Source organism: Ostrinia nubilalis, chromosome 17, assembly GCF_963855985.1.
Source record: "Ostrinia nubilalis chromosome 17, ilOstNubi1.1, whole genome shotgun sequence".
Classification (NCBI taxonomy): domain Eukaryota; kingdom Metazoa; phylum Arthropoda; class Insecta; order Lepidoptera; family Crambidae; genus Ostrinia; species Ostrinia nubilalis.
The window spans coordinates 11667303-11683589 of NC_087104.1; the positions used below are offsets into that span (position 1 = coordinate 11667303).

A 16287-nucleotide genomic window follows, 5' to 3' on the forward strand; every position below is an offset into this window, starting at 1 on the left:
AACGTGATGTAAACCAAAGACACCTGTTGATTTATCTATTGCCTTCTGACTTCAACATTAAAGAGTACCCAAATCTTATCTAATAGCATTTTTGAAACCTAACACGTGACTATTTCCACGTCTCGTTCTCACCGCTGCAACTCCTGTGTAGCCAGGATATACTGCTTGACCGCCAATAAAAACCGTCCCGGGGGAAAGTTAAGCTGTCATTGGACCCGCAACGAAATTAATCAGAAACATAGGAGTAGTCCAAAGTTTACAAATACAAATATCACTATATTCCGCTCAGAGTTAAAAAAAGAGTTAAAAGTTAGGTTCCTCTTTGATACCTAATTTGTCTGTAAGCCCCTACAGAAAGTAATTTAGTAATAGGTTAATCCCGGGTAGGTATTCCCGCGATCTCTTGCAAATGTACCTATGTATGTATGTATGTAAATACCCTAAGCCCGTCTCAATAAATTATTATTTTATCAAATAATTTTCCTCATGTCAAGAGTTATTAGCCGCTGGGGCAGAAAAGTTCTTGAGTGGCGACTACGGGCCGGAAGACACAGTGTGGACATGGACAGGTCTCCCACTAGGTGGACCGACGATCTGGTAAAGGTCGCAGGAAGAGCCTGAATGCGGGCAGCAAGGACCGGTCGTTGTGGAAGGTCTTTGGGGGACGCCTTTGTCCAGCAGTGGACGCCATTTAGCTGAACGAACGAACGAACAAGAACGAAGCTCCTGAAAAACCTGTGATAACTTTAAAAAATATTTTTATCATGCTCACATCACAATAAGATCAAATCTGGCACTCATTTCTCAAGCAAATTTCATAAATCTGCTCACATTTAACAATTTACGTGGCAATTTCTCACAGGTCGTGCACATGTCGATCCACTGACAGTTCTTTTTTTTTTTTTTTTTACTCTTTCAATCTTTTTTCTGGCATTGACATTGCATAACTAACTTGTGACTTTATGGTTATGGCCACATGTAAATAATGGTGTTTTTTAATTTAATTATTGTAATTTGTATTTTTTTTCTTTTTATTATTATTTTAATTCTTATTTTAATTTTCATTATATTGAAATGTGTTTGATTTAATTAGGTAATCATTAATTTTTAATTTGAGTGTTTGAAAGTCAATAATTTTAATTTTAATTTTAAATAAATGTTTTGGTTATGTAATTGAATAATTAAAATCTAATTTTAATGGAATTGAATTTCAATGTAAATTTAATTGTTATGGTGTTTTTTGTTTGTTTACTCTTGTATGATTGCCCTGTTTTTCTTCTTCTTTTCCTGTACATTGCGCCCCCCTGCTGACAACAGAGGGCCCCCGCTGAAAATCAGTTTCGAGACAAGCCTTGGCGCGGTCTTGATGTATGCTGAGCGGGTGCCTTTTTGTCAGAGGGGCTCAAGCAGCTATCTGTACATTAATTTGTGTATCTCCTTCATTGTGTATGTATGTTTTTCCTGCTTGTATGTCTTTCTTTCAAATAAAAATTATTCTATTCTATTCTATTCTAAATCAAATCGTAAATGTAAGGAGCTGAAACAGTTTTTGTAATCAAAGAGTATACTCGTACCTACGTAAATCTTATTATTTACACATACATAGTTGCGTTGGATCTTACGCATACAAAACACATCCTACCTCACACAGTTCAACTGCCTGATAAAAAGGTCGATTTGGTATAAATGTCATCGTGCATAAATATTTTCGTCTACAGAAACTCGGTTAAAAATAACATTCTAAATATGTGTTAACTATTCATACTACGTGACATTAAGTCTGAAAATTATGACTTTATTATAAATACTAATATACTATTTGTACTGCTGAAAAATTTTTATTAGGATTTACTTAGTATGAAGATAAGTAGAATCTAAGAGAAGATAATTTATGTAGGTACCTACGAGTGACTGTCAAAGGTGACTGACTGACTGTTTGATTGACATAGTGATCTATCAACGCACAGCCCAAACCGCTTGACGATGTTATGATGTAGGCATCCGCTAAGAAAGGATTTTACGAAACTCCACCCCTGAGGGGGTAAAACGGGATACACGCGTACGAAGTCGCGAGCGGCCGCTAGTATTTAATATGCCACCTACTCTTTGTGGCAAAAAAAGAAAAGAATGGATGTTTAATTTACTTTCAACCAATTATTTTTCAGGTAATACTCGTAGTTATATGAATAATACCTTTATTTCGTCGAAATTACTGTACCTACTAATCATTGATGAATGCACTTTACTGAAAATTACAAATTATGTTTCGCGGAAATACTACGAGTATTATTTTATTTGTTACTCACGTTCGTTACTTGATGCAGATGACGGTTAGTTAATAACATAAAAGGATTTTACTTTCTTAAACTTTCTGATAAGCATTTGCCTACGAACCCACGAACTTTCGCTAAAAATCGCTTAGATCGCCCGGCAAGTGAAAGGTCGCGGGTTCGATTCGCGCCTTAGGCAGTTCGATTTTTCCAAGTTATTTATTTAAAATTTAGTTTGAGAAGCGACTCTAATCGCTAAGAAATTTTAATAAAGAGTTGATTATTATTATTTAATTAGTTACATACTTAGTTCACTATCAATATGTTCCTATGTATAATAGTTTATACCTACAATTGCATTTGATTTTAACTTAACAGATTTAACTTTCTTTAGGCGTACTTAGCTTTATTGATATTGATAAGGATTTAGTACCTATAAGTAATTAACAAACACTCCCCCGCTTTTCCAATTAATCAGAGCAAAGTCCAAATCAAATAATATACAAATGATTTAGCATTTTGCGAAGTGCGTTGCGTGCGATTTGTGTCAGCTGACGATAAGGCGAAGTTCAGAGAGCAAATGGAAATTCTTCATCAGAAAGGGTAATGCGATTCTGGGTCAGTAGGGTGACCATGTTACCTGTGCCCTAAGCACGAATGAGTAATTGTGCTCTTAATAAAACCGTAGCAGCCGCTGTTTTGTTTTTCATACAAATAAACACCTTCTATACCATATTGATAAGGATCTTTGTTCATGCTGCTGAAATTTTGTCATGGTCATTAAAACTAAAAAACATTTTTCTATTTTTCTTAATTATTTTCATAATTTCAGCCTATCATTTCGCTTTTTCCCATGCTTCTTAGATAAATTATTAACGATATCCTTGTGATCTAGAATTAAAAATAGAGAACTCAGCGATTTAATAAAACTTTAAAAATCGAAATATTTTTTATTATCCGGGGTTCGAATCCACGAACTTTAGCTTAGGAAAGTTCTCAAAAGTAAACAACGCAATGCCTGCCAAAGAATAAACAAAAATAAATGCTAAAATACGTAATATATTATAATGGTCCATTATTTTTATAAAGAGTGGTCAATCACTTATTAAAACATTGTTATCATTAAATGTAGGCGTGGTCCATTTCCTCATCACTGTTGATGTTTATTACATTGCTCGACTGATTCAGATAACGCAAATCGTTGGACCGAGTTTAAAGTTCTACTTTATTGCATCATGAAGTAAGACTCATCTCATAAGGCTGATTTACACGTATTAAGTAGTTTAGTAGGTAACTAAATTTTAACTTAGTTTTAAGTGATTAATTAATTGCAACAAATTTGTTAGGGATATGAGGAGATACTTTAAATAGGTCACTATATTTATCTCAATTTGGATCTGACATAAAAATATTTTGTCACGAGGCTCTCTTCACCCTATAGTAATAATCTTACTTAGGGCTGATTTTTCAATCGTCGGATAACTTTTAACTGCAGAATAAGTTTGGCACATTGACAGTTTCAGTATGGAAAATATGTCAAAGCGGCAAGTTTATTCTTCAGATAAAATATATCTGACGATTGAAAAATCGGCCCTAAAAGAAAGTATGGGTCTCTCCTATGAGATTTTTTATCTCCTATTTTTCTTTGGACAATAATTTATGTGCACTTCTTTAAATAGCAAGGTAGCAATTTTTTGGAAAAAGAAATCAAAAACGAAAATAGTACAAAAATATATATTTTAATACTCACCTTATTACTACATATTAATACTTATTTGATACTAAAAATTTAACTATATGAAATAAATTAATGGTAATTGATGGTGCTGTCCTATAGATTTTACGAAATATTTTAAAGGTGAACAAATATATTATCTAAATAGTGATAATTTATTTTGTATGTAATATTTCCATTACTTGTACTTTTACATTCATAGGCAGTATTTTTAATTTTGTACCTAAACAACATTATGAATTACATTTACTTACTTAATTGTACGTATTTTTAATAAGCTTAAGACAAAATACAAAATTAAATGTTAAAAAATTCTAAATTTAATCTTTATCTGATAGGAAACAATGAATTAGGTAGGCACCTTGACCCCACGTAAATAAATATTTCTTTAAATAAAAGTGCCGTATTATTGTTTCAAGCAATTTCACACAAGAGCCATATTGCATTTACGTATTCATTAACATTTTCTGGTCAGTGTTTAAAATTCATAGAGCACCAATTTGCAATTATTTATTTGGTCATTGCGTGACATTTAAATTAATCTAGGAATATTTACACTTTAAAATAGAAATAGGCAATTTTGTAAACGAGACTGAAGTGAAGTGAAGTTTAGGTTTTAATCCGAGTTTAGGTTAATTTCAAAGTTGAGTTTTGAAACAATTTAAAGTATATTTCAGAAAACTTTAATGACTATAAAAATAAATAAAAATGCGTAGTTTTTTCAGGCTTGGTACTTTTGAAGTTAAAGAAGGTTTTATAACTGACCATTTTTCTTTGCGGTTCAGTATAACAGCGATACTGCCAAAAACGGCCTTATTTGGGTCAGTTACCTTATTTGTTAACTCTAATATACTTTTGCCATCAGTCATCAAGTCACTGTCACAGCGCATCGTCGTCCAGTCACCGAGCCAGCGCCGGCCGTGGTAGCGGGTTGGCCTGCATGGTGGGGTCCTGCCATGAGCCTGGCAGGCCGTACTTCTTAGGCTTTAGCACGTAGATAAACTGGAAAAACAAAAAAAACTATAATAGTCATACCTAATACCCCTACAATTTATTTCTGAAAGAACTAAAGAAAGTACATAAAGGATTCTTAATGTGTAATTAGTAAATTTTGGTTTACCTGAGGATCTCCTCATTTCTGATTCGATCACGCAGGAAAAAGTCCAAGCATAGCACGCTCCATCGCCCTTTGGGTGACCTTGAGCCTTCTTAGGAGGTCCTTAGTAAGCGATTACGTCTCCGTTTCGTATGTCATCATTGGAAAAACGCACTGGTCAAAGACTTTTGTTTTGAGACTGCGGTATTTTGGACGCACACCTATGTCGCGAACGCTGCCTAGCCGAGTTGGATTCGACGACTGACCTCGGTCTCGAGTTGTACCTAACTAACTCAATAATTCTCACACACATGCATGCGGCGGGGCATATAGCTCATAGAGCTGATGTCCATTGTCGCAGAAACGTTCTCGATTGGCGACCACTGGCGAGACGTAATCTGGGCAGGCCTCTCACTAGGTGGACTGACGATCTGGTGAAGATCGCGGGTATTACCTGGATGTAGGCAGCGTAGGACCGGACGTTGTCTAAATTCTTGGGGGAGGCCTTTGTCCAGCAGTGGACGTCATTTGGCTGAAAGAATAAGGATAAGAATACTCACAACAAGAGCAGCAAACATGGCGCCGATCAGGAACCCAGCGGCCACGTCGCTCCAATGGTGCTTATGCTCCACCACCCGCGAGAGCCCCACGTACCACGCGCCCAGCAGCGCCGCGAACTGGGCCAAGTGACGCAGAAGCTTCGAGCCCCTCCACCTGCCTTTTACTTGGATGTAAAACTGGTGAAGAAATGGTGGGTGTTAAAATCATGCCAGCTTTGAGAGGCGACTGCGGGACAGGTATGCGAACATCATGTCCTCCCCAACCGGTCTGGCCATCGTGGGGATTGTCCTTGTACGAATAAGGGTCGTAACAGACTCGTCAACTCGGAAAGGGATCAACACAGTATCGAGTTTCGCGAGCTGTCAACCGCGAGGCGAGCCGTTTAAGTTAGGGTGTGTGACTTGCAGTATGAAGTTTCATACAAAGAATACTGACCACCTCGAGTTGATACGGTGACTATCCCTTTCCGGGCTGATAAATGTGCGACGACCTTAAATCGTCCCAAACCCAATAACCAGCTGCTATAATTCGGATATTAAAAGTAGCAGCTGGTTTTTGGGTGGCTATTAAAACACTCTCGTCTTTGGTGCAACCCGAGCCTTAAAGACTGAAACCATAAAGCTATCGATTCATTCATTATAATTGCCAAACTAATCTAAATTTTGATTTTCAGTAAATAGTTACTCCATAATTCATAGTAAGTACTAGGTACCTACTCCAAAGAAGTAGGTAATTATTCTCAATTAGGAAAGTTGTTAGTTCTTTATAGACTATCTTTATCGAATATCAATAAACACAAACAGCCTTATATTGAATTTGTAGCACCAAGGACATCAGCTGTCGATAAATACCACAATAGAGTAAAAAAGCAGATAAGCGTTCTATTGTTTGATCAGTAATTCAATAGATAATTTGAGAACAGAAACAATGAGGAAATAAAAAGACATTGATGAATTGTTTGGGATAAAGATTGTTTCACTAGTTTTTTACTACTTACTTACATTCAATTCTTGTGATAGTGTGGTGAGCACGAGCATTCAATTTTGATTAGAGAGATTTTAACCGAAGTTTTTTTTCAGTTTGAGAACTTGTGTTTGACCTGAGGGTCATTCAAAACATGAAATATGGTAGAAAGGTTTTCACTTTCTTTCACTTCACTTATAGCTACCAACAGACAGTTTTAATACAGCGGGGATTGCTTAAAACAATGTACGATTAGATAAGATAGATATTCTTAATTGCACAGCACACCACACAGAACTGACAAATGAAATAAATACAAGTGAAAACTATGCTAAGTTATTGTTAGTAGTTAGAGCTAACCATTGGTCAATGAATTAACATTAGGACTTATTATCCATAACGAGTAAGCTCCTGGCGTCCTGATGGAAAGTCATCACCTTCCAAGCCGAAGCTAAGGTGGAAGCGAGTAAATAGGTACATAGTTAACTTTTTTTTTATGCAGAACAAGGCAGGTTCAGCATAGCAAGCAGCAAGACCGCAATCACACCGGATGGTACATATCTGCCTGAAGTGCCTATTCACTAGAAAGAAAAGGCCCGGATTATAGTGTTCGGGAAGGACAGCAGCATGCAACTTACGATGAAGAAGATGGCGGTATACATGGCGAAGCTGGAGTGTGCGCTCGGGAAAGACAGTCGCGCCTCCAGGATGAGGCTCGTGCTATTCCCAGTACATGTGTAGTTCTGGATGTAGCCCAGCACGTTCTGGTCAGACTGGTTGGGCACTGGGAGGCAGACCTGTGAAGATACAGATAATTTTAGGGGCTGTGCTATCGTAGACACTTTTCGTTACTAATATGGCACCATATCAGAAAAGCGAGTCGTTGTGTGGTGTGAAGTGGACTTCTGTGCAGAGAATGTCATTATGATTTTATGAAAATAAAATATTCACTGGTAACTTGTATACCACACAAGACACAAAAGTGTCTATGTTTGCACAGCCAAATTAACCAAAGAACATCAACTCCTTGATATGAGGCCTCCCCCATAGAGCATCGGCTGAGGTCTAGTGGTAACAACACCACCTGTCTCATACCCAACGGTCCAGGGTTCGATTCCCAGAGGGAGCATAATAATATTTCCACTTCGAACTTCTAGTCTTTGTTGCCATCCTTAATCGCCAACCCATTTAGTAACCAAGGTTCATAATATTTTTGTCACTGGGGTTGAAAGAAATCTATGTTATGAATGAAAATCATAAATTCTTTAAGTATCTGTGTATAGCGGGGCTTACCTTTACAATCTAATCGTGATTTGCAATGAATGCATTAACATTTATTACCCTATGATAAAAATACCATCTGCAAATTGTGGCGATGTTACCGATAAAATAAAATTACCTACAAAAAAGATACTATAATTAAAATAGAAACAGTCCTAGAAAGTTTTTAGGATATCTTAATAATCAGTCTTTTTCATATGCAAGGTTAAGACTAGCTATAAAACTTGCAGAAGTTGACTTCTGTAAGCTGTTTACCACTGTAAATACTTACTGTGGCAAGCCAACTTCTGCAAGATTTAGCTACACAGTGGTGAACTGGTGACAGCTTGCGGAAGTCAACTTCTGCAAGTTTTGGCCTAGGCTTGGGTCGGTTGGGTAGGTTTTGACCATTGACTTTTAGTTGGACGATGGTTGGGTTGGGTCGGGCTGTTCATCAGTATAGAGATGTATGAAAGTGCGCACATTACACTGATTTGGTATCGGCCGATTCTTCATACAAATTAGAAGAAGGCGGTCAGCGCATTGGCTTAAATATTATAGCTAGTCTAAACCTCGCTTTACGCTCATTTTCCACTTACATCATAGAAATGTGGCCGTAGGCGCCCGATGACGTATTTGCTGGTGTTTGACACCAGCTGCTGACACGCGGCTCCGAAGGTGAACACCCCGATCGTGACGTAGCTCTCCCAAACCCACCCCGGGACTAGAGCCCCGTTGATAAACTTCTCCCCAATGCCGGATCCTCGCTTGTCGCGGATTACCTCTGTGATGATAATCTGAAAATTAAAGTAAAGGTGTTCAGTGATTTTGTGATTCAAAGGCCCGTTTAAAAATTAGATATAGGTAGAATAGAATATGATAGAATTACTTTATTCAGCATTGAACATTTTAGGTGCATTCGTAGGTAATTAATTTTATTAAGGCTGAAAAGGCGCCTGCTTCGTGAATCGTGATATAAACACAAGTCGTCAAGTCACGAAGCTGGTTTTCAGCGGCTAGGTACCACCAACGCACGACGGCGGGTATTACGCGACCTTTTGACACTGACCTCCTTATTACAAAAAGTTAGACTCTGGTTGATCTCTGGTTTAAATTGACTTTTAGTATGAAAATGTCATTTTAACCCAGTGTTAGTTCCGGTTTTAACTTTTTTGTAATTCGGCGCTGATGGCTTATCATCAGTTTTATCTCTACAGCTTCAAATGCAGTGAGCTATTCTATCCTGAAAATTTTCAAGTTAAATGAAATATCAGGAATAACATTGTATCTCGTAGAACCTGGTAGCATAGCAAGCATGAGACAGCGGTAACAATTGGTGATTTCTGTTGTGTCTCAAATCGCTGGTACTTGAAAGAGCGTAGATCGAAGAAAGTACCAGTATGTATAAAGTAGGTATGTTTAAGTTTAATAAAATTTATTCAACAGAGAGTCACTACTATCAGGCCCGGGCACGATGGACATGCCCATAACCTTAGTAGACTGGTGACGTCATACTTTCACGACATATTGAGATTTATAGACTTGATGATTGATGATATTCTATCCAATGTTGGCCAATTTTGGGGCAGTTGTGATGCTTGCTACTTATTATTAAGTTCAGAATGAAGGGTCCTCCCAAGTTTTCTAGAAATGAGAACTTTTTGAGAGGACTATTTAGCGGCGGCTGTTATGTAAACACAACCTTTTAGGGGCTAGATCCGTGCCTGTGACTTATTTACTTATGGCTAACCATAGCCCTCCCCGGCTTGCTAGAAACTTTTGAGAGGACTTAGGTATACATTCAATACTCAGACGAAAGACAGAAGAGGATACTTACCGCAACAACAATTAAGCCGAAGCCCACGCCAGCCAGTAGACCCTCAGATATGGACTCCTGCTTGAATGGCAGACGGATGGACATGTCAAACTCGAAGTAACCCCGCTCGTATGGTTTGCCCCATAGCAGTATAGCGAGGAGTGGAAACCCCACTGAAAAATCAAATTGGAATCGTGAACCTCAGATCATAGAGAACAGTTTTGTGTAAAATACAGCTTGTAGATAGGTCAAAGGAAGTTAAATAACTATTATGTCACCCTCTAAAAGATAGTAGGTAGGGGAGACTGGGTACGGTTGAAACAATTTTGCTTTTATTGTCTATAATTTTGTTGTTTAATAACGAAGTGACGATTACGATACGTGAAATTGAAATTTGAAGCTTTAGCTATGATATGGCTGTATCATTATAGTTCCCGGGTTACTATTTATAGAAATATACGCAATTTAAAAAAAAAGAAATTTTGTTTCAACCGTCCCCATGCCAGGGGCGGTTGAAACAGCGATTGGGATCTGTTGAAATACATACAAATAATACAATAAGTACTCATAAAACGTGTTTTATTTATCATTAATAATACGAATATTAAAATTATAGTACTACATGACGACATTAATCAGTCTAAGTATTTAATATTTATAAATCATTAATTAGCCTTTGATTAGTAGTAAACATTTAAAAAAATAACAGAAATATGATTAACTAAATGATATTTCCAAACCTAATAAACATTGATAATAAAATAATATTAAAATTCTGAATAAAATTAACGAAAATCTTTTTTTTTTTTCAAACCATACTTTTCCGCCGCGTTCCGCAGTGAATCTCTAGCTTTTACCACCTCTAATGCTTTACTAAGTCAATTTCCTCTCTGGAAATCTTCCTTATCCAAACTCTCGGTATCTACAAAAAATAAACATAAATAAATTTTCTGTTTCAACTGTACCCACAAAAAATGTTTCAACCGTCCCCAACCCCACTTTTGGTAAAATATACTTTATAGTTTCGACACTAATGATAACACATTAAAAATAGTTACTGGCCCTTATTCTACAAGCTTCATTATAATCGCAAACGCACACTCGATACATTCACATAAAAAGAACAGGTAGTATAAGCGTTAATGTCTGAAGAAAAATACTTACTTTTGGGCAGTAAAAAACAATATGGCGTTTTGCACACAACGTCAACGCCTTAGGAAGTTTTAGGCACTAAATTGGTGTTCGGACCTGTTGTCCGCTTCTTTTTCCCCTAGGACCCCTAACTCCCCGTGGAACCGTTTACGAGATATTTGCTCTGTTTCAACCGTCCTTTGTTTCAACCGTACCCAGTCTCCCCTACTGCTAACATAAAGATCAGATTTTCGTGCAAAGGACAGGTTGTAGATAGGCTTAGACTTATATGAAGTTACTAGCTTTTGCCCGCGGCTTCACCCGCGTGAAATTTAGTTTGTCACATATCGTCATAAATTATAGCCTATATGTTAATCTGGGTTATAAACAATAATACTGTGAAGTTTCAACAAAATCCGTTCAGTAGTTTTTGCGTGAAAGAGTAACAAACATCCATACATCCAGACATCCAAACTTTCGATTTTATAATATTAGTAGGATAAATATGGGGGGAGACCCCAAAAAGACAGAAGGAATGCAGCACGAGGTGATTTTCCTAGTTGTTAGAGAGTCCTTGGATAGGATCCCATTGATTTAGAACTGCTGCAGAACTCAGTTGCAGTTGTCAGAAATTAAAAAATTGTTAGGCAGAATCTGTTATGTCACGGACTATTTATCTTTCTGGGGTTGTAGGCTGATTTTGTGGGTTTTACTCATTAGTTGTCCTGTAGACGTCATTAAAATTTGGCTGAAACAATAATACCTATTATTTGCGAATAAAACACGTAGGTGTGTAATGATTTCCGATTTAATTACTTTTGTAAGGTTTACAGGTCAAACTTTATTAACGTTGGGTGAAATCTGACCTTTTTAAGGGCACTTCGGCATTTGGTTTGCCCTTCGTGTAAGGCCTTAATCTTTATAGTATTAAGTATAGTTATTTACAACAGCGATTTACAAGTAGTACTAAGTAGGTACAGGGTAATACTTAAAGGCAAAACAATAAAACATTTATTGGGTGCTTATTAATTATTTATTATTTCACTATCTAAATCGTGGCATCGATAGATCGATGTGTTAGGTACATAATTACGGAGGTACATTTTTTATCGTAAAACTTATTATTTTAAATAAACTTATGATTTCTAGATGATGATTTGATTGCACTCTTGCAATTCAATTATTTTCACAAAGTTTTAGAATTGACAGGCACAGACAGCACCTTTTATAAAGCTTTTTTCACACTCTAATTAACAAAGTATAATACGAGTGACTATTTAAAATAATAACCAAGTAGTATAGTCACAGGTATAACAACACCTAAAGCAAATCATAATAAGATTTTTGTTGAAAAATAACACCTATTAGATAATACCTACTAGATGAAATATTACAGAGCGTTTAGCAAGGTAAACTTATGTCAAGTATAGGTACTACAATCTTATCCGAAGCCGAAGAACCATTGGTTTGATTGATTTATTTCACGGGTTGCCGGCTTTTCCTTAACCACCAAGGTTAGGTTAGTTTTTATTGTATCTTGTTATCTGCCAATGCGCAGAAATCTAACTTGATTTCACTACTCAAAAGTAAATAATGTTTGTTTTAGTTAAACACTTTTAGATGAATCGAATTCTGCTGATTAAGCAGGTGGTATTAAAGGTTATACATACATAAGTGTAGTTCGTACGTTTCAGCCGATTGACGTTCACTGCTGGACAAAGGCCTCCCCCAAGGATTTCCACAAAGACCGGTCCTGCGTCGCCCGCATCCATGCACCTCTCGCGTCTTTCACCAGATCGTCGGTCCACCTAGTGGGAGGCCTGCCCACACTACGACTTTGTAAGTGTAGTGCAGTCGCCCTATTTCCAGCTGTGATCGCAGGTTCAAATCCCGTTGGGGCCAAATAATGCATTCATTTATGTACAGTCTAGCTAGGTAGGATTCATTATTTAAACAAGTTTGTTTATCCTGGAAGATTCATTATTAAGTTTGCTACGTTATTGAAAATTATTAATTAAAATATTGTTTCACACAGAAGTTACTCTGATAGTGGCCCTGCCAAAATGCGGAAAAAGTTTGGCGTCAGTTTGTCTATCGCGTCGTAACCTTGCCATTTGGACACCCCTCTGACGTCACTAGTGGGATTGAATATTGATTTTGTTATGTAAACGTACCCGATCAAACCACAACTCATCCAGGGAACATTTTGGCAACAAGACGATTTGTATAATATTTTAAACTATTATGTTGCATTTTTTACTATAATTATCACTCCGTTATAAAAGTTTTGTTGTAAAATCCCGTGGAGTGATAAGACGATTTTTATTTTCATTTTCCTTTTTAGATAAAAATAATTGGCATGTAGCTAGTACCTACCAGTTTACCTTAGTACGAGTAACTTAGGACCTGGATGATTAAATTAAATACTACCTAGTTTATGAGCCCTTAATCAGAAAAATAAGTAAGATCTGATAAGTAAATAGGCCTAAATGCCTAGGTTGTGAAGTTTCAAGCTGCCTAGTTTTAATGCTTTTTAAAATAAATGATTGGTACAGGATTATACGATTATTTTGATACGAGTTTTCACTCATACCTACTCGTATAAACATTCCTACATAATTTAGATAAATACTAATGAATATTGATAAAACGGACAAGAGAAATGATAACAGATATGAATATTGAATAACTCTAGCCGTAAGTCCGTAAGCTAATCTAATTTTAATAATTCATAAAATATCTGATTCTGACATCATGCCTGAATAAAATAAGAATGCAGTCATATGAATAAGTAGTCAAAACCTAAACCAAAAGGTAAAACAATCCCACGTGTAAATACATCTTAGTTTTATCCTTATCTAATAAGGTAGGCGAGTGGTGCATAAAAACAGTTAAGTTACAGGGAAATACCTAGTTTTTCATTAATGAGTGACTCCCTAGAGCTAAGGCCCACCACTGGATGTTGACCCCGAATCCTTAGATGCGGACATTAAATTGCACTAATGTCAAAATTACCGCCAAACAATAAGAACATACATACAATCGCCTTGACACGCCACTTACAGTCACTAACAATCGCATAAAAGTTTTATATGTGTCACAACTCACACAACTTAATAACTTAACAATATTAAAAAAAAACAAATCTACAAAAAACTTACCGAGCAAAAGCGTGACGAAGTCCAAAACGATTTTCCAAATTAACCTGTCCACTGCCATTTCACAAATTCACGAAAACATTAAATAAAATTGCACACAACACAACACTTCGCGCGCGCGATCACGAATGACTACCTAGTGGTTAACTTAGTCATCGCCATGTAAATAACCACAATCTTTTAGATAAGACTTATCATTTTATCATTACGATTTTGCACTTGAAATTAATTTTATGAAGGTAGAAAATAATCGGGCTAGTTATTAGCAAGTTGATAAATAGAGAACATTGGGTTTACTGTTGTGGTCCTTTTTTGGTGCTAGGTGACGAAAAGAGAGGGGATTTGGCAAACACTCTCGTACCGTCTTTTGTTTTGTAAAAATTAGAACATATTTTTAAGTTTAACGCTGATTTGAACTCAATTTTCTGTAAAGGCGAATTTTTTTAATTTTCTTTAATGATACAGTTAATTAAATTAATAATTTATCAGCAGCTGTGCTCACAATGTTGCAATATTTATGGTTAGATTAAAAACGCAAGCAAAGATTTCCTGCAAAGCTGTTTAGTAAAGACTGTATTTCTCGGTAGATGTCGCTACTGGTATACGTTTGTTCATAACTTTTGTTTGATGATCGAAGTATGAAGAGTCAAGAGTAGAATAAAGTTTGTCTATTTTTTTTCTATTTTTTTTTTATTGATTGAAAATTTTAATTTATTACATATTTTTAAATAAAAGCTTGAAAATTAGCGAAACATTTCGTATAAGAATTGTTTGCCAGTTAGTTTTGATATTTTGTAATTAGACTCAGTAAATAAATACAACATTTTAAATCAGACCAGTATTTATTATGCTTTCAATACTTTAACCACGTAATAAATAAGTGTAAATAAATATAGTTGCCATAGTTTCTATACAAGGCAGTGCGTGCAAGCCTTCAGTTTGACTAAACCCCCTAAAATAATAATAATTGATAATATTCGTCAAATAAATCAGTCATTAAAAAAAAGATAAATATTTTTTCTTTCTAAAAGACCGAGACTGGTGCTGCCAAATGTGTCTACGGACACTTTTGGAACTATCTGCGTTGACGTGTGTCACTTTATGCTAGTAGTTCTAAAAATGTCCGCCAAGCTTGTGATGGAGGCGCCACTGTAACTTTATGTTTGTCGTAAGTCCGCCTCTCGCTTACATCTGTTATCATATTTCGTCTCTGTCATTCATATAAGAATACCAGTGCAAGCGAGAGAAATGGATATAGCAATCTTTTATTGACGAATATTATACAGTTATTATTGAACCCCAAAGAACCACGAATTGTGCAAAATCATACAAATAAAACTAAAGACTAAATGTGGTTTCGCTCTTAAATGTAAGTAATAAAATATTCTTTAGAATAATGACGACAAAAATATATTGCATTGTTTAAATAGCAACCGGTAAATAAAAGTATTATAACTATAATCGAGTTTCAAAGTTAAAGTTGTCAAGTAGTAAAATGTAGGCAGCACATACAGCCCATCAGACTACATTTTTGTTAGAAAATGGCACCTAAAGCCATTAATATAAAGTGCCAAAGTGTTAAGCTTGATGTGCCATCTAGCGGACAAGTACAGAATTAAACAGAGGCTCCGCATTTACAGGGTTAATTCATCCATCGAAAATGATACAATTGTCATATTTGTTACTCATACGAGAACATATACGCCATAATCGAAGAAATATATGAACAAAAACTTATCCAATATAACTGCATAATCCTTAACCATGCTCTGGTTACATAGAGCCCACATCAATTTTAACTTTATGCTGTGAAGATACGGTTGAAAACATGACTTTTTTTGAGCCTGGTTGAGGGATATGAGGGAATAATAATGACCTGTAAGAGAGCCCTGTTTAACCTGTACTAAGTAGAGGGACCAATGAGATAATGAGATAGACTGAGATAACAATAAAATTGCATAATAACATTTGCACTTCAATCTTTACAACTGAGAGACGTATTTTTGAAACACTCGAAACCGAAATTACACTATTGCATGGGAAATGAAAAAGTATTTGATTTATCATAGGTCCAACGCTTAACTTAAGTCAGTGCCTGAGTTATGGGAGGGGCACGGGAGGGGTAACATTGATATGTTACGACGTGACACAGCATACAAATCAGAGGTGGAATTGTGTAAAGCAATCGGGGTCCGTGGCCGAGTCCCCCAGTGTTCGACGCACCCGTGGTCGACGCCCCCGGTCAGTGAAATTTGATTTGAAGCATTTTTTTAATTAAATGTACAGTCAGGCACAAA

General features: G+C 36.2%; 1 protein-coding gene across 1 annotated transcript; it reads right to left on the reverse strand.

The window, feature by feature from the left end:
- Positions 1–4790: 4790 nt before the first annotated feature.
- On the reverse strand, positions 4791–14220 carry LOC135080085 (putative phosphatidate phosphatase). The gene is made up of 6 exons (XM_063974762.1): positions 13994–14220; positions 9723–9874; positions 8485–8682; positions 7264–7422; positions 5662–5838; positions 4791–5007 (listed from the first exon to the last, which is right to left on the reverse strand). The coding sequence occupies exons 1-6, from the start codon at positions 14049–14051 to the stop codon at positions 4906–4908; spliced, it is 846 nt and encodes a 281-aa protein (XP_063830832.1). The 5' UTR covers positions 14052–14220; the 3' UTR covers positions 4791–4905.
- Between the last annotated feature and the right edge of the window lie 2067 nt (positions 14221–16287).

Coding starts and splice junctions, on each gene's coding strand:
- LOC135080085 (XM_063974762.1), bottom strand. CDS start 14,051: ATGGCAGTGGACAGGTTAATTTGGAAAATCGTTTTGGACTTCGTCACG. Junction 9,875..13,993: donor CTTCGTCACGCTTTTGCTCG/GTAAGTTTTTTG, acceptor TTGATTTTTCAG/TGGGGTTTCCACTCCTCGCT. Junction 7,423..8,484: donor TACGGCCACATTTCTATGAT/GTAAGTGGAAAA, acceptor GTATCTTCACAG/GTCTGCCTCCCAGTGCCCAA.